Genomic DNA, 19,516 nt, shown 5'->3' with positions numbered 1-19,516 from the left:
CTCTGTCCAAAACTATGTGTATTTTCAATCCAAGGTAGGTTGAATCTGTGGATATGAAACCCAGAAAGGTCAATTACATACACAAAACCCATAGATTACTTCTAAATAATCGTATGAAACTGAAGAGATGGCCCAGTCTATAAAGTGCTTGCCAAACAAGCATGAGGACTTGGATTCAATCCCCATCCATGTGATATATATAGTCACTGGAGTGCACACCTGTAATCCCAGCCCTGAGGAGCCACAGACAGAGGTCCCTGTAGTTCGCTGACTAACCAATCTAGCAGAACTGGCAGGCCAATAAGAGAGTGTCTCAAAACTAAGGGGAAACAAAAGGAATAAATGAGCTGGAGAGTAGTCGAGTGGAGAGCAGCTGAGAAAGACACCAAACATCAGCCCCTGGTCTCCATACACATGGGAACATATACATTCTTACTACCCCCGGCCTCCATACACACAGGAACATATTCATCTATACTACCCTGGCCTCCATACACAGGGGAACACATACATCTATACCACCCTGGCCCCATACACACAGAGACACAGACATCTATACTACCCTGGCCCCCATACACACGGGAACATACCATACATACACACACAAAATAAATTCTGACATATGCTGCAACACCAATGGATCGGGAAGCCTCTATAGTAAGTGGCCATGGGAAGGAAGACAATAGGGAATGAGGAGCTACTATGGAGTGGGTGCAGAGATCCATTTACGATAATAAAGTGCACACTGATGCACAGCAAGGCTCGAGCGCCTAATGCCACTGAGTGATGCACCTAAGGGGCTAACAAGGTATGTTTTGGGGATGTAGTTCCTAGCATGGACACCCGCTCTGCATAAACCATGCATGGTGGCGCAAGCCTGTAATCCCAGCATTTGGGAAGTGGAGGCAAGAAGAGGGTTAGAAGTTCAAGGTTTTTCTTAGCTACATAATGAGTTTAAGGTCAGACTGGGCTAGGTGAGACTGTCAGAAGGGAGAAGGGAGAGAGGGAGTCAGGGAGGGAGGGAAGAAGGAAGGAAGGGAAGGAAGGAGAAAGGGAGGGAAGAAGGAAACTTTTTCTATTATCTATATTATATTAAAATGAAAAGAGTTGGTGAATGTTAGATTAAAATGATAGCTGTCAGCTAAGGGTGTCACTCAGCACTGGAGCACCTGCCTGGCACGCAGGAGGCCAGGTTTCAGTTCCAGATCCACATCAAAACTGTTAGCAATGGTCCATCCGTTCTGGGCCACAAGTATCCAGATGCCTAGCACAGCACTACCTAAGGCAGGGAGGGAGAGAGGAGAGAAGGAAGGGGAAGTCCTGAGTTTAGAGGAGACAAGGAAGCCAGCTCAGAAGGCAGGAAGGCCCTGGAAGCCTGCAACGCAGGCTTTCCATCTTCCCTCCCCCTCATTCTCCTGTTTGCCGCACAGTGGTTGCTATGGAAACAAGGGGCACCTTGGGCTCCTAGAGCTCAGCCCAGGTGCTGCTACTCTGGGAATAATACCAGCATGTGAGTAAGAGAAAGGCCCAGTCCTCCGGGCTTTGTGTACACACACACACACACACACACACACTCGTCTGCCCCCAGTGTCTCCTGTCTGTCTAGTGACCTCTGTCGTCATCGGGCAGACGTGAGTGGATGCGCACATCAATCCAGCTTGCTCTGGTGGGTCCGTGGGGGTGTTTACAGTCCTGTGGGCATGTCGTTCGGTTCTATATGCGATCACACAGCCCAGGACTATTGTACACCACCAGAAGCACTATGATTAGACACCGTGCTCCACGCTTCTCCTGAGCTATCACGCTCAAAGCTCACAGCAGCACCGTGTGTAGCACTATTAATATTCACTGGTAAGGAAACTGGAGCACAGGAAGGTTGTGTGGTTTCCCTACGTACACCCAGAGCATGCGAACCTGACTACTGGATCTGCACTGTGGGAACAGAGCTTAAAAAAAAAAAAAAAAAAAAAAGATTTGCTTATTTTAGCCAAGGTATACCCTTTAATCCCAGCACTTGGAAGGCAGAGGCATGCAGAGCACTATGAGTTCGAGGCCAGCCTGGTTTACAGGGTGAGTTCCAGGACAGCCAGGGTTACAGAGAGAAACCCTCAAAAGAAAAAAAAAAAAAGACTGTCTCAAAAAAAAAAAAAAACAAAAACCACACACACACAAAATGTATTTTTACTTTATGTGTATTAGTGTTTGCCTGCATGTATGTCTGTGTACCACATGCATACCTGAAACCTGGAGAGGCCAGGAAAGGACACTAGATCTCCTGGAACTGGAGTTACAGAGGGTTGTAAACTGCCATGTAGATGCTGGGAATTGAAGCCTGGTCCTTTGCAAGAGTATCCGGTGCTCTTAACCACTGAGTCATCTCCCCAGACCCAAAGGTGAAAGCCCTTTAAACAAACTAGATCCCAAGCAGCTGTGGCCTACCTCACCTCAAGGACCACGTCCTGCCGTGGTACAAACACCAAGGCTTCTTGAGCCCCACCCAAGGGTGATAAAAGAAGAATCCCTCAGATGGGGCCCAGGGAGCTGCCTTTTAACCCAGCCCCTGGACTGATCTGCCTGGCCAGCAGACTAACTGGTCATAGCAACCTACACTGGTCATAGCAAAATGGAGGTGGGGCTGTCCCTCCTGAATCCAGCTCCTGAGCTCAGTAACTAACGGGCCTGTGAAACTCCTCATGCAGCGGCAGCTCCTGCCTACCACAGGCATCTAAAAGCAGCCAAGCACCCAGGCCAAGCCAGCTGCTGTCAGCACCCTCCTCCCCAAGGGCAGGGTCCCGCAAGTCAGTTATGTGGCTTTGTGGCCTGCCAGGCGCGGATTTCCGCCCACTCCACCCTCTCAGAATGAGTTGGGTGTGGGGCGGAGGCTCACACAGTGGGTAGCCTGCCTATTCACAGATCAGCCAGAGGCAGGGAGGCAAGCCACCTGGTCAGGGCAACAAACACTGCAGAAAGCTCCTGCTGGGAATAAGAACAGACAGAAGCCATACAGAGACAGCATTCACTGTGCCCCTGACCAGAGAAACTCTCTCTGCTCCGGGAGGCTGAGGAAGCAGTGGCTGTATATACCAGGAGTGAAGGAAGCTAAACCAGGAAAGGAAGGGTGGAGGCATATTTGCAAGAAAACAAATCCAGAAACTGACAGAGGTGAGATTTGAATCTGAGATTACTAAATTGCTTCAGATCATCCAGCAGGTGGAGACAGGATTTAAACCCAGACTGCCTGCCTCCGATATCTACAAAGTAACCCACTGGTCGGTAGATCCTGTTCTGCACACATTTGAGAGTGCTGATGGATGGTAGGGAGGCTATGACCTCAAAAGTTCCGTTAAACCTGGAGATGGTTTTCCTTGCCACAGCTAGAAGGTGTGTGGTAGTGGCAATAGGTGGGTAGAGATCCGGAGATTTCGTTAGACATCCTACAGGGGCCAGGACAGACACCACCCCCGCACTCCACCCCACCCCCAGGGACCATCCAGACCACTATGAAGAGTCGAGCCCTGGATTAGAGTGACAGACCCACCTGGAGCCCCCACCTGACCCATGGGCCACCATCACGCTTGTCAGTCCCTCGAGACAGCGGTTCTCAGACTTCACTGCCTACAAATGTCATTCATGAGTCCTGAGAAGGTGCAGGTGCCAGGCTCCTCCAGAACCCTCTGATTTCATTGACATTGACTTTATTGTTGTTGTCGGTTTGTTTCCCAGAAACTAGGCCTTTCTTTGTAACCCAAGCTGGCCTTGAACTCAGATCCTTGTGCTTCAGCCTCTGAGAGCTGGGAGGACAGGCTTGTAGCGCCCACCACGCCTGGCTGGTGATTAGAATTTTCACAGTCACCAGATGACATTCTCCAGATGCACAGACAGTTGGAGATCACTACCTTGTGGAAAGAAAGCAAGGATCTTACTATTGGCGGGGAACCTAAGACAGTTGATGAGCATTCCACAAAGAGAAGTCCCAGCAAGCTCCACAGGACCATGACTACCAACCTCACCCCTACCAGAGACAGGGGCCAACCCACAACAGCTCCTGGAGACAAGCACTAAAGGAGTCTGCATACCTGCATCTGACTCCCCAGACCAGGACAGTTAAGTGGCTTTTGAGTTGAGGCCTTGATCACACTGGCAGAGACAGGGGGGAGGAGATTAACTTCCCAGCTGCCATCACTGTCTGGGCAGGAGATAATGGGCCTGAATTAGGAGACAGGAGGACCAGCCCTACATGAGTCAGAGGCTTCTCAGCCCAGAGAGGGAGGAAGCACTGGATATGAAAACGAGAAAGGTTAATTGGGAGGGAGCCAGCCTGGGAACAGAGCCGGAAATGATCAGGCAGTCACTGAGGGGACAAGAACTGGAAAGGGGAAAGGGGAGCCGAGGATAGGGGTTGGGGAATCAGCTGCAGAAGCAAGAGTAGAGGCTAGGGCTTAGCACATCAAGACCAAGGTCAGCCACAGGTAAACCCAAAGCCTGTCCATGCTCTTTCTTAGCTCAGAAGTTACTTGTCCGGACTTTGCCCAAACTCCAGACCTCCAGCAAAGCAGTAAGATTAACAAGACCGGTCTGAGCACTCCAGAGGCTGCAACAAGGGGATCACAACTTCAAGGCCAGCCTGGGCAGCTTACCAAAATCATGCCTCGTATCTGTGGGGCTGATGCAGGCTGCCGAGAAAGCTTCCAACAAAATGCAGTACAGGCACTGAGAAAGCCTACACAGAGAAGGTCCAGGCTGGTCACCCAGGAGAGGAGAAGAGACAAGTCAAAGGGGCAAGCCTTCTGCACACTTGGAGAGCTCTCAGGAGAAAAGGGCTTCTTTGAGGAAGAGGGTTATGACTGGTTACGCAATGGCAGTTTCAGAGATTCGGAATGAAATTAACGGGAAAACAGTGAGCAAGCAGGCACCCTTAAAAATGTCATGAGCTCCCTGACACTGGAGACAACCAAGCGTAACTGGCTTCTGAGGCAGAGGGAGTTGAAGGCATGGCGAGTTTGCCTTGCTTGTTTCAAGTCCTCAGCCTCCAGGAACCTAAGAGCTAGGGTCTCTCCTGATGACTTCGTTCTTCTCTCGGGACTCCCAGGACTGGTGCTCTGGAATCTGCTTCCCAGGGAGGCTCAGACAAAGCACAGACAAAAAAAGCACACTTCCTTCCTCTTCCTTCCATAGAATCCAGAGCCTCCCATCTAGGCCTTGCAGAGCTGAGGGTCTGAGAGACCTGTGGAGATCCCCAAGGCTTCCAGAAAGTGAGTGGGGTGAAGAAGACTGAAGGGAGAATTGAGCCTAGACTGGCAGGCCACAGGCAAGCCATCCCATCCTCCTGAACTCCTGTCCTCACCTTCCTCACTGACACAGTTAGCTATGTCCATCCCACTCCACGACTCCACTAGCCACATAGAAGACACCCTCCCCAGGATCCAGGGATCAGCTGAATCTTGCTTTGCTGTCTCACACCCACCTGAGAAGGTGCCCCAGTCCCCAGAACTTAATGCCATCAGTAACCACCCACCACCTAGAAATCAGAGCATGGACTCACCAAAGCTTCCTGGGCATGATGGGACTGGTCAGGGTGAGATTAAGAGCATATAGGTCCCTAGAGTTTGCAGAACTTGCCACCTAGCAAATGGCACCTCCGGGTACATCCCCAGTGCCTGGCAATAAAATCAGGACACAGCCCAATTGCCAGCTAAGCACCCGCCTGCCTTGCTTCTCCTGGTAGCCACTCACACCGCCCCAGACTCAGATCCCAAAACAGACATGTTCGTGGTTACCATAGGAACTTGCTAAAGCCAAAAAAGGCACCACACAGGCACCCACATGGGCCCTCTAAGCTCATGTCCACTTGCGTTGGTGATCATACACACACACACACACACACACACACACTAACACTAACACTATTCGTGCTCAGGACCCATCCTAAAGAAATTAACGGCCCAGGTTCTGATACTGGGCACAGAAATAAAGAACTCTCCTATGGCTCCCCCTGCAACATTGGGCACCAACTGCCAGGCACAAGGAGCTCACTGGAGCTCACCCACTGAAGGCACACCAGAAGCTGAGTTAGGTTGGGGGGCCAGAGTAAACATAACCCCACTGTGCCTGCAGGGCCACAGAAAGGGCACTGCTCTCTGACTCCCTGCCATATACCAGCTCCTCTAGCCCTCCACCCTTCTCCTTCTCTATTCCCTTCTACTTGCTGGCATGTATAACTTCCTGGACTCCAAACACAGGATAAAGAACAGGAAAGACAGAGAGGTTTTATACTGAGCCCTGTTGCCTCCCTGAAACTGACCCGATTCCTGAGTTCCCCATCTCTACCAAGGGGACCCACCCTACTACCCCACTCTGGTCTACATGCCGTAAAGTATCTGAACCTGACCACTGACACCCCTTCAGAAAGCCCTCTCCTTGTGGCCAAGCTCTCCCACAGCCCAGCCACACTCCTACAGGCAGCCCAACCAGTCAGTCTCCTGTCTGGCAAGAACAACAGCTCCTAGGTCCTCCCACCCACGCTGCCTCACACCTCAGTGCCTTCAAGATGCAGTGATGCAGCACCAAGCCTCTCTTCCCCCACTGGACCACTGATCTCACACACTCTTAGAGACAGCCTAGGCCTATTGTCTCCAGAAGAGGAAAGGGCCCTTGCTACATCCCCACGGCAACTGTCTGTGCTCTCCCTATTGGGCCGAAGGCTGCCATAGGCAGACTGTCTTCCCACCCCACTTCTCACCCCCTCACCATCCCTGGCCTGACAGGGGCTTTGGAATGAAGGTGCCAAGAGATGTTGGCTGGACTGACTCAATCATCTCCCCACAAAACATTAAGCTCCCCATGTCTTTGGCAAGCCCAGGAAACCCTCTGCAAGCATCCTAGGTGTGTAGGACTGGAGCTAGGATGAGTCAACTGCAGAAAGTTCTAGAACATCCTTGTGGTGACCGAAAGATTCTTGTAACCCACGGTAAATAAAGATCTGCCAGCCAGTGGAGAAATGAACTGCTGATCATGACCTTTGACTCAGAGCCTTATTGTCTCCCTGCAATAAAACCATGCAGACTAGAGTAGGGTAGTAGGACTAGAGAGAGTGAGCCCCGGGTGGATGTGGGTCCCCTTTGTAGAGGTGGGGAACTCAGGAATTGGTTCAGTTTCAGGGAGGCAATAAGGCTCTGAGTATGAGAAGAGCCATTAAGTAGGGATCAATGATGGACTGCAGAGAAAGGGGCTCTCTGGAGAGTCTGGGAACACACACTGGTACCCAGACAATCAAGGCCTGGCTCCACTAGTTCTCTCCTCTGATGACATTGTCACGGGCTGGCACCAAGAGAACCAAGAGAGCAGATGTCTGCAGAGATAATCACCTAGATTGTACATTGCTCTTACAGGCTGGCACGCAAGTCTTGGTGGGAAAAAAAAAAAAAAAACAAAAGCAACAACAACAAAAGCAACAACAACTGGTATGAAGGTGCACACCTTTAACCTCAGCACTCAGAAAGCAGAGAAAGGCAAATCTGCGATCTTGAGTCAGCCTGGTCTATACAGTGAGTTTCAGGCTAACCAAGGTCACATGGTGAGACCCTGTTTCCAAAAAGGGAGGATCTTGTAGAGAGCTGTGACAAAGCAAGAGGCACTTCCAACAGGTGGTATGTACTATCCTGCACAGTGCCTATAGCAGCTACGCTCAGGGGTGCTGGTGACCAGGGGAAGTTGCACTGAACACTGAACACCGAACACTGAACACTGAACACTGCCTGTTCCCATCTGCATACCTATCTTTTTTCTAACAGAATTTGAACCCTTAGCTGCGTCATCAATTCAGAAGAGCAATGGCTGCTTGAGGCCAAACCACAGCATGCTCACCCCAAGTCAGACCTCTGCTTCCCTCCCTCGAGGAAGAAATCCAAAGGCAAACTTGCACTTGACCCATTATGTCTGTCTGTCTGCCTAAGAGATCATTTCAAGGGGCCAAGAGCGAATGAGCCATCAAGTATGCAGTTGGGCTCCATATTTTTAAGATTAATTTATTTTATTCTGTGTAAAAAATATGTGTTGCCAGTATGTATATATGCACACGCATGTGCCTGGTGCCTGAGGAGGCCAGAAGAGGGCACAGGATCCCCTGGAACTGGAGTTATGGATGGTTGTAAGGCACCGTGTGGGTGCTGGGAACGGAACTAGGGTTATCTAGAAGAGCAGCCAGTGCTCTTAACTCTCTCTCCAACTTCCAGTTAGGTGTTTTCTCCTACGAGATAATAGACTCAGATTTGGCCACTTGAGCTTGATATTTCCCCCGCAGTAGAGACGATTAGTCCTCACCCAGGCTCATGTTCATTTGGTCACTGTGGCTCTCCCTGAGCACAAAAGTTGTCTCAGGTGACTGGAGCCATGCATCAGACACACAGACACACACAGAGTGAGGGCACTCCTTCCAGGGATTCCCTCTAGGAGTAAGTAGGCCAACTGTGATTTAGTTACTAGGTCTTTGTCCTAAGCCAGCCCCCAAAGCAGACTGAAGGTGTGGGACTCCTACCTGCTGACCACATTACCTGTATCCATACTCCTACCTCTATGTCTCCTCCTCCACCTACATCCCCCGCCTGCCTCTGCCTCCCCTCCATCTCCACCCCTCCACCTGCATCCCTCCCCCTGCCTCTGCATCCCCTCCCTCTCCATCCCTCCACCTGCATCCCTCTGCCTGCCTCTGTCTCCCCTCCCTCTCCATCCCTCCACCTGCATCCCTCTGCCTGCCTCTGTCTCCCCTCCCTCTCCATCCCTCCACTTGCATCCCTCTGCCTGCCTCTGCCTTTTTATTTCTATCTGGGATCCTACTTCCTTGTGATGGGATAAGCATATAACCCACAGTTTCTTCGTTCAGTGAACCTATACTGAGAATCTCCTTTAGTGCCTGCCCAATGTCCAGTCTTGGGGATCCAAACATGAAGGGCACAGTCTTTAAAGCTTGCATGTTTACTTGCTCAGCAGGGAGCATCTGCCATCATTCTGGTTCTCCTCCCCTCACCCCTGAAATACAAAAGGGCATAAAGGACATAAGGCAAGACTGGAATGTGGTCTAGTGGTTGAGAACTTGCCCTGCACGTACAGGTCCTGGGTGTGATCCTCACCATTGAAAGGGGGCGGGCATAGGCCATGCGTACAGCTAGCATGTTAAAGCTAGGAAGGAAGAGGCCATTCTGGTCCAGCTTTCCCATTTTATAGACCCAGAGAAGTTACTGACTTGCCCATTTGTTAGCCCAGGTCTAGAACCTGGACCTGCCAACCCACAACTCAAGCTTGTTTCTCCTGCATGGTACCACTGTCACCCCTTTTCCATGTTCCTGTGTAGCCCCATCTTCCTTGCATCCCCAACAATAGTTAAGTCCTAACCTCTGGGGTGAGGGTGGAGTCCTCCTCATGCAGGCTTCCTATGCCCCTCTCATTCTGGGCATCTGGCAGGAAGCTGGGCACCAGGAGGTCAGGGATGGAAGGCAGAGTATTTTGTGGCTAAGGACCCTAGACACATGACCCCTGATCAGGAGATATGGGCTGAGAACACACAGCTCTACCCTCATGGAACAAAACACAAGATTCAAACTCCACCTTCACAACTGACCTTTGCTGATGACCTTGAACAAGATTCCCGACCTCTCCAAGTGCCTATTTCCCCATCTCTCAAATGCCAGTAGCAAAGGTCCCTTCTCCACACAGTGGCTGGAAAGCCTCTGGACAGCAAGCGATAACATCTCAACGCTCAGTGTCCACAGGGCAGACCTCATCTTCAGAACCACCTGCCTCAGGGACACCTCCAGGGCTATCTCAGTCTCAGTGACACCAGGTCCCTGGGGAGGAAGCCAAGGAGATCAAGGCGCACAAACCATGGGCTAGGAGTGTCTGCTGCTGAGCAGAAAACAGGCTCCAGGAGGAAGGCTGCTTCAGCCAGCAGAGGCAGAAGGAGAAAGCCTTAGACCCTGGAGCATGGATATGACCAGATCTTTTTAGTCCCACAGCAAGTAAGGAGTGGACCTGACCTCTCCTAGCATCTTCCTGGTTTCTATCCTGAGAACAAACATCCCCCCACCTAGAGAAATAGCCATCTCTTCATCCAAACTGATTGGACAGTGGCTATATAACCCTTAAAGGGTTAGGCTAACTAAGTCCTCTTTTTTTAAAGCATTATTGATAAAATGGACATGTGGCACACACTGTAATCCCAGGACTGGGGAGGTAAAGGCAGGAGGGTCAGGAATTCAAGGCCAGCTCTTGCTATGTAGGCATAATGTTTTTGTATACTGTGTAAAGTTTATGCTTGTGTTATTCAAATGCTGATTTCTCTGTCCTCACATTTTGTTTCAATCTGGACTTGGCATTGTAGTGCTTATTCCAAGAATCTCCTGCCTCAAGTGTGTGTACACAATTCTTAACATTTATTCTCTGCCTTGTCAGTAAATACTGATCACCCAATGGCTGGACAGTATAGAGAATAGGGCGGGATGTCTGCCAACCAGAGGGAAGGGAGAGGGAGAAAAGGAGATTCAGATCATTGAGGAGGATGAAGGATTTAGAGCCACGAGGAAGGGGTCCAGAGAGAAAGATCATGGAAACACGCCTGAAGCCCAAAGAGCCAGATCTATATTAATATGCAAGTATCAAGGGATGGTCTGGGAGGTCCGATGACCATCGAAGGCTAGGTAGGTCATTTAACTGCTCAGCTATTGAGGTGCAGTTTTAGATAAATCTTGGCTTCTCTGTGTAGTTATTGGGGACCAGCATGAGGTAAAGAAATACAGGCACTGTTTTAATTCTCTGTTTACATCTATGTTAAGAATAATTCATTTACGGGCTACACAGGGAGTTTGAGGTCAGACTGGACTGCATGAGACCCTGTCTCAAAAGACAACAAAAGTTTATTGAGGCAAACTCCATATACCATTTTAGGTGTACTTCAGTGCTTCTCAGGACAGTCACAAACTTGTGTCACAGTTACCACTATCAACATCATACTAGCCATTCCTTGGCCAGAATCTATTATCTTCTAAATTTCACTCTCCCAACAGATCCCCAAATCCTCAGAAACCATTAACTTGCCCAGTTTCTAGGGACTTGCCTATTCTAGACATATCACATAAGCAAAAGGGTGTAAGATGTGTTTTTTTTTCAGTGTCTGTCTTCTTTTACATAGCTTGTTTTTGACTTAAGTCTAGTATCATGCCGCCTATAGCTTTGTGGTAAATTTTAATAGCTAAAGTACAATCTTCCAACTTTGTTCTTCTCTCTTTAAGATTCTATTTGAACTTCCCTGGACCTGATTCAGCCGGTCCTGAGCATCTCTTGGGTTCCTTAAGGCACATTGAATGGGATCCTTTTCCATCTTTAGCCTAACCGGATTACACCCTAAAGCTCTTGTTGGCCTGTTTCTTTTTTGAGGCAGGTGTATTGGTCTCATGTGCCCCAGACAACACCTGAGGATGGCCTTGAGGTCCAGAACCTCCCCATCAACTCCAAATCTTCCTGCCTCCTCCTCCTCCTCCTAAGTGATGGGATCACAGGTGTGTGCCATCCCACTCAGTTCAAAGGGTCCTACACCCCGCAGGTCACCATCAATGCCATGTTTCCATGCCGGAGCTCTAACTGGCCCCCATATATTCAGAGACCCTACTGAGATCCCACTCTCAGCACTGGCCCATCCTTCCCACCCCTGCCAGCTATTCACACCTTCCCACCCCTGCCAGCTATTCACATCACCCTGTACCTCCCTCCTTTATGGGTTACAAATAGATGTACCTAGAACAAACAGCGCCTCTGTAAACCACTGCAGTGGTTGCAGTAGAGGGCTCAAGGCAGCCCTCCAAAAACACTTCTCCACTCCACCATCCCTCAGCAGCCCTGCTTACCACCTCACATCTCATTCACTATGCAGATATACCCCTGGGAAGCTCTGGGAAAAGTCAGACATGCTGCTAAAAAAAAATAAAGGTATAGACCTGTAACTCAGGCTACTGGAGAGGTTGAGGCAGAAAGATTGCAGACTCAAGGCGTTGCTCTCTCTGAACTCCAGACCCCTGACCATGGCTACCATAATATCTCTGATTATCTACGGGAGACACTCACAAGATTGGGCTAACAAGCCGGGCGTGGTGGCGCACGCCTTTAATCCCAGCACTCGGGAGGCAGAGGCAGGCGGATTTCTGAGTTCGAGGCCAGCCTGGTCTACAAAGTGAGTTCCAGGACAGCCAGAGCTACACAGAGAAACCCTGTCTCGAAAAACCACAAAAAAAAAAAAAAAAAAAGATTGGGCTAACAAGCACCCTATCATAAAGGGGAGAAAGGTCTAGGAAGCAGTGGACGATCTGCAATACATGCCCTCCCCCAGAAAGATAAACAAGCAACTCACACACAGTTGCTCAGGAAGGAGGACCCTTCTTAGGCAGCATCAGGATCAGTAAGTTGTCCCCACTCGTGTGTAACCCCTCAGCCATGATCCTGTGAGTCACCCCAACTCATCGGTCCACCAAGCTCCACTTGCGTGAAGCCATTTCTTCAGTCTGTCATTGGTGCCCTACCTGGGGTAAACAGACCTCTGCTCACAACTCCCCAAGAAAGATTAATGCAATACAAGGCCAGTCTGGGCAACTTAATGAGATACTGTGTCACATTTTTAAAAGTAAAAAGAACAGAGTTGAAGATGCAGCATCTTGACTAAGAGCACTGGCTGCTCTTCTAAAGGACCTGAATTCGATTCCCAGCACCCACAATGGGCAATTCACAACCACTTATAACTCCAATACCAGGAGATCCTATGCCTTCTTCTGGCCTCTGCGCACGCGCGCGCACACACACACACACACACACACACACACACACACACCCCACACAATTAAAATATTTTTGAAGTAAAATCAGGTCTATCAGCCAGGCGTGGTGGCACACACCTTTAATCCCAGCACTCGGGAGGCAGAGGCAGGCGGATTTCTGAGTTCGAGGCCAGCCTGGTCTACAGAGTGAGTTCCAGGACAGCCAAGGCTACACAGAGAAACCCTGTCTCGAAAAAAACAAAAAATAAAAAAATAAAAAAAATAAAATAAAAAAATCAGGTCTATCAAGATTTCTTGGATAAAGGCACTGGCTGCCACACCTGATGGACTGAATTCAATCACAAGAATCCACATGGTGAAAGGACAGCTTGGCTCCAGCAGGTTGTCCTCTGACCACCACAGGAGTGCTGTGGCATGTGCCCCTTTTCCCCCACCTACAAAATAAAGGATTAAAAAGGGCTGGATAGAGCTCAGTGGGAGAGCACTTCCCTAGCATGGGGGAGCACTTGCACAAACTCCTGAGTTCAATTCCCAGCACCACCAACAAAATAAAGCAAAACAAAAGGAAATGAAATTGAAGCCCAGACTTCCATGTACCACCTAAACAACCTGCCCTGAACTGGGCTGCACCGGCACACACACACCGTGCTACACAGCGGCCCCATCATCCTGCCCAGCTTTAGAAACCAAGAATGCTTCATGGCCTTTCAGGCCTCAACCCCATGGAAAGACTAAAATCTAGCCCCAAGCCCTGACACCCTCCAGGGCCCAGGCCTGAGACATGGGGTGTGAAAGCCTCAGGGAGACCCCAGGCTGGGCTCACCAGGATGATCAGACAGTTACAGATGACTCAAGGCCAGCTATTCCCACACACACATGCCAGTGATGTTTGAAGAGGTTCTAGGGGCTGCAGAGAAGGCTCAGTGGTTTAGAGCACTTGTTGCTCTTCCAGAAGACCCAAGATGGATTCCCAGAACCACATGATGCCTCATAACTGTCCAAAACTCTGGTACCAGGGAACTCTACACCTCTGCAAGCACCAGGAACACATGTGGTGCACAGACACACATTCAGGCAAAATGCCCATACACATTGAGTAAAATAGTAATAATCTGAAAAAGAGGTGCTAGGACATCGTATCATAGTTTTTCAAATAGATGGATAATGTCAGGAAGATGCCCTCTAGGTGTTGGAGCTTCACATAAAAATTTAAATAGTAGAAAATACATCTTTCTTATCAATAAGGGCATGGCTTAAAGGTCATAGCCACTAGACACATTTCCACCATCCTTGTCCCTGATTCTATCAATCACGCCTCTGCCTTTCCCTGGGCATCCCAGGACTCAAGAGGCCCATGTAGTCTCCTCCAGTGAAGAAGCCCCTTCAGCCAAGCCTGGAATCTGACAGTACACAGCATCCAACTGTTAAACGCAACCTGGACAGAGCGAGTCTCAGGGTGCAAGGAACCTTGCTCTGTTGTCATCTCTGATCTCTAAAGAATTGGAAAAGGCTACTTACTTGACCTTCAGACCCGCCAGCATGGTCTTGTCGATCCTGCCAAGAGAAATGCAAGGATTTCAGTCAGTGTGAGGATGCAGGCTCCCTTCTGCATCTGTCCTACAGAGAACGTGGCTACAAGACAAATCTCCAAACCAGGAAAGGAAGTCTCAATTCCATGAAGAACTGGGCCACATATATTTCTTTGGGAAGCTTTCCTGGATGAGCTTTCACTGTTAACCTGATACCATCGGAAACTATCTAGAAAGAGAATCTCAGTGGAGGAATTCTTTAGATCAGCTTGGCCTGTGAGCATGTCTCTGAGAAATTGCCTTGATTAATAACTGATGTAGGAGGCGCCAGCCCACTGTGGGCAGCACCATTACCTAGGCAGGTGGTCCTGAATTGGTAAGGAAGTTAGCTGAGGACTGGAAAGATGCGCTCAGAAGTTAAGCACACATATTGTTCTTCCAGAGAACCCACATTTAATTCCCAGAGCCTACACTTGGGTGCTTACAACCATCTGAACCTCCAGCTCCAAGAACATCTAACAGTCTTAGCCTCTGTGGGCACTTGCATTCATACACACATACCCCCACATAGGCACATACATATAATTAAAAATAAGGAACTGCTGGGCATGGTGGCGCACGCCTTTAATCCCAGCACTCAGGAGGCAGAGGCAGGCATATTCCTGAGTTCGAGGCTAGCCTGGTCTACAGAATGAGTCCCAGGACAGCCAAGGCTATACAGAGAAACCCTGTCTCAAAAACGCACCCCCCCCAAAAATAATTATGCCTATGCCTATGCCTATGCCTATGCCTATGCCTATGCCTATGCCTATGCCTATGCCTATGCCTATGCCTATGCCTATGCCTGCCTGCCTGCCTGCCTGCCTGCTAGCCAGAAAGCAGCATCCTGGCTCCTGCCATGCTTCTTTGACTGTGAAATGAGCTCCTTGGTCAGAGATAATGCTGTGTGCAATAGCAAGCTGGCCTGTCTTCGTGTTCCTGCCTTGACTCCTCTCAATGACCCTTTCTCCCCTAAAGGTGCTCTTCTCAGGGTGTTGTCACGGCAGCAAAAATGAAACTGGAACAGAAAGAGACCAGAACACTCTGCATTTTAGAGATGGAGTCTAGGCTTCAAAGGAGTGAATCTCTGGTTGGGTCTGACTCTAGACCAGCGGTGACCCCCAACCATAAAATCATCCTCATTGCTACTTCTTAACTGTAATTTTCCTACTGTTGGGAATCATAATGTGAATATTTTTGGAGATGGAGGTTTGCCAAAGGGATCTCAACCCACGTGTTGAGAACCGGTGCTCTAGAACTTCCAACACTCTGTGTGGATGCCACGGGAGATGCCAGTACCCCAGCCACAGGAATGCTCCATCAGGCAGGTCAGAAGCCAACAGCAGACTCCAAGGAGAGCCGCAGGTTGGTTCAAGCTGGGAGCAGGGAAGAGCGCATTGGCTGCAGACGCACAGCAGCACTCCCCGCCCCTGCCTGCACCACCTTCTCTGGCAAAGGAGGCAGTGTGTGAGGTTCTATTTTTACCCCCACATATGCCAGCCCTTATGGCTGGAAACGGAGGTCCCTCCCCCCATCAGAGACACAGTGGGCAATGGTCTCCCTGCATAAGTCTTTTATTGACCAGAGGTCACTTCACCCATGTCACCATTGTGACAGCACCATCCCTTAATGGTCACCACCACCTGAATCACTTCCATAGCCAGTGTCACCACTGTCACTCACAGTGTCCTTACCACCATGTCTCCATCACATTAACATGTCAGCAGCATCATTAACAGTCAACACCATGACAGCATTAATCACCCCAGTCACTACTGGTGTCATCACCCACTTCATATGACACTTCAAGTCACCACCATTACAATGTCATCCACCACTGTCACAACCAGGGTCATCACCATCATGTCACCATCATGACCAGTTTCACCACTACCACTATGTCTTTATCTGTGTCACCATCGATATCAGTGTCTCCCCAGAGCCACCACTACCTTCAATGTCACCGTCACTGCCAGTGTCTCCACCATCACCAGTGTTGCTATCATCAGTGCCACCAGCACTTCAAAGATGCTTGGCACCCTGAAAGTTCACTCAGGCCCCAGTTTTCCCAGTTCCTTCCCATAGGCAGGCTCTCAGGGAAAAGAGGGCAGAGACGTAAGGGACCCACACAGCAAGTGCACAGATGCCCAGACATCCCAGGCTGGCATTAAGCTCTGAGCTGTGCTAGAGCTTCCCAGTAGAGAGTAGGATCCCCTTTCTCTGAGGATCCTCCAGCACCTCATCTCAGTCCCTAAGAGCAAAACCAGATACAATACCAGGGCATGTATTCTTTAAGGTTTCCACGCTGAAAACAGACCCTCCTGCCTTCCTATTCAACCTAACAGAGCCCCATATCCATGCCATTGTTAGAACACCACCACCACCACCACCACACTCATAGCCAGAGCCATCTGATGAAAACAAGCCCACGCATCCTACATCTTCCCTAGGAATCTCTCTTAATTCTTCTAGCAGTCCTCTGCTACAGCAGGGGTCCCCACTGACACATGGGGAAAGTGAGGCCCAGGGAGGAAAGCCTGTGCTGAGAGCTCCCCAATAGTTGAGGTGGAGGCGGCTCTAAATCCCTCCCCACTGTGTGCTCTCCCAACCTCTGCCTGGTCAGACAGGCATCCTCACCACAGCAGACCTTGCTAGTCCCTGTGCCCAAGTCTCTCCCACACAGCAGCCTGCGCACCAGGGTTCCAATGCTAGAGTGTGGCCCTGGGAGCTTGTAGTTTGGGCAAGGCTGTAAGGTGGGGACTGGTCCTTTTAGAAATCCAAGTCCCCAGCTTCTCTGTTTCCTGAAGCACCTCACTCATTTTACCATGACAGAATTGACAGCACTGGATCTCTGCATTGACAACAAACGGAGCCTTTGGAACTCCATCTGAGGTCAACTTCGCTGTCTGGAAGGATCTGGGATCCAAGATCAGCTGCATCCCCTCCCAGCTGCCAGCTGTGCCCAGATGATCACTACACTGCAGTCCAGCCCTCTTTCCTAACTTAACGCTATGAAAAGTCTTTTGCGTCACTCCAGACTCGATGGGTCTCACCCTATCTTTGCATTGGAAACAACCCAGTTATCCCAATAGCATCTACTGAGCATATATGTTCAACATACCAGGAAGGCATCCTCTTACTCCCATGGTGAGCCAGATAGAATCAGGCCTGTCGCCCTAGAACCTTGTTTAGAGGACAATGTGGCTAACATATAAAGAGAGTCCCTTGGACATAGGTCATTCTCCCCACTGCTGTCTTTGCCTCTGAGACAGCTGTGGGTGACACACTGTGTCCCCTGCCTCACCTGGCCAGGTTTAAACCATCAGCCGGTTTTGCTTGGGAGCGCTGAAGCAATCTGATGCACAGAATTGCTACTTGTAGGGGCTGGACAAAAAATAGATCAAAACAGTAGTGACTGGGAACAGAGTTCAGTCATTAAAGTATCTGCTTTGCAAGCTGAATATCTGAGCTGGAGCCCTGGACGACACATAAAAAAATAAAAAAGCCAAGGATGAGGGCACACACTATTAACCCCATGCTGGGGAGGCAGACAAGAAGGGAACTCCTGGGCTCTCTGGCCAGCCAGTCTAGGCTAATCAATGAGAAGCAAACCAATGAGAGAGCCTGTCTCAAACGTAAATGAATAAATAAGTGGGCTCCTTCGTTCTTGGCTGCTAGAAGAGCACTGCCATCACGAATGACACGGGACTACCCAGAGCAGGAAACCCACGGTCAACCATCTACTTCAGAGGCTGCCCTTTACCCTAGGGAAGCAACAGCCCCTAAGACAGAAATCCAGGGAAAACTAGCCAAAATGTACAAGACCGCACCAGATGTCTTCTTTGTATTTGGATTCAGACCCTGTTTGGGTGATGGTGAGACAACTGGCTTAGGCAGGATTCGTGATTCCCTGGGTTATGCAAACAAAAAAGAAAAAAGAAAAAAAAGTGAGCCCAAGCAGAGACTTGCAAGACAAGGGGGTGGGGAAGAGCTTTAGAAAACAGAGAGAGTGTGCAAGAGGAAGGTCGGGGAGACTGCAAAGTCCAGAACTGGTGTCCCAGACAAAAGGAACCAGATCTTGGACAATAGCTACAGGAGCAGAGAGTCTGTGGTGACTCAACCTGCCATGGTCATGAACATCTCTCCAGAAAGAACTAACAGACTGACAACTTTAACAATGAATAAACAAACTAAGGAATGACACCTGAAGGTGTCTTTTGATCTGGACATATATGTTCACTCTCTCACACATGTGCCTGCACACACAAACCTGAGTAAATCAAACACTGGATAAATTAAAACCGTCTAAGACCTAAGCCTTGCAAAGCAAACTCTCTGATGGCAGGCCCTTGGCATAAGTCACACTTCACAGGTGGGTCTGGGAGAACAAGATCCCATTACCTAAGCTCTGGCCTGCAGTGATCCCAGGCTGACGTCACACACTCCTCCCAGAGCAGGAAGCAGACTGTGTGACTCAAACCCAGACTCTCCATCAGGACAATAGTCCTTACCCCAGCACTGGGGATGGCCAATGAGCAGACACCACCCAACCCTGCCACCCTAGCATCCTCTTCTCTTTACTGTCCCATCTGCCAAGCAGAGTGACCAGAAAATCCCTTCCTGCAAGAGAGTGGATGGCAAAGGGTTCTCAAAGAGGAGCAAAAGAAAAAGGCAAACCAGGAGACAATCGGTGACTGGAGAAGCAGAGCCCGTCCCCTCCCAATCCCTCTGTGTCTCCCAACCTTCCTGCCAGCCCCACCAATGCCAGCCATCATCCTAGCCAGGACCCCAGACACCCTCAGTGTGGCAATGCCCTAGGCCCAGAAGCTGAGTGGAGACTGATAAGGCGAGCCATTAGGCTGCACTCCCCGCTGACCTGCATACAGCCGGTAAGGTGAGACACGCCTTTGACTTCAGACCCTACTTTTAGCATCTAGGAAGACAGACAGCTTAGAGGCAAAAGGTGCCTAAGAGCAAAAGGCTGGATGCAGGGCTGAATGGAGCAAAAGTGGGTCAGAGAGAATGGCAAACTTGAAGACAGGCCTACTCCTCCTCTCACAACCCACCCAGAGTGGAGGCAGTGCACGGGTATCTTGCCGTAGACTCATGACAGCCCAGTAGGAGCAAACATGGATA

The 19,516-nt window shown here is 49.8% G+C and overlaps 1 protein-coding gene across 3 annotated transcripts in view; it reads right to left on the bottom strand.

The window, feature by feature from the left end:
- Rap1gap2 (RAP1 GTPase activating protein 2) overlaps positions 1 to 19,516 on the bottom strand; it is a 214,730-nt gene that overhangs the window by 170,794 nt on the left and 24,420 nt on the right. For 2 of the 3 annotated variants that reach the window (XM_085829826.1, XM_029483716.2), the window contains exon 2: positions 14,331 to 14,366. In XM_085829826.1, the coding sequence (XP_085685952.1) occupies positions 14,331 to 14,353 (23 nt within the window). In that variant the 5' untranslated portion in view covers positions 14,354 to 14,366. Of the gene's footprint in view, positions 1 to 5,542; positions 5,620 to 14,330; positions 14,367 to 19,516 lie in introns of those variants that run through there. The other variant, XM_029483717.2, reaches the window with a different exon arrangement.

This window comes from Mus caroli, unplaced genomic scaffold (assembly GCF_978045245.1).
Source record: "Mus caroli unplaced genomic scaffold, Mus_caroli_1 scaffold_13, whole genome shotgun sequence".
Taxonomy (NCBI): domain Eukaryota; kingdom Metazoa; phylum Chordata; class Mammalia; order Rodentia; family Muridae; genus Mus; species Mus caroli.
This window is presented reverse-complemented; position numbering and strand designations above follow the sequence as displayed.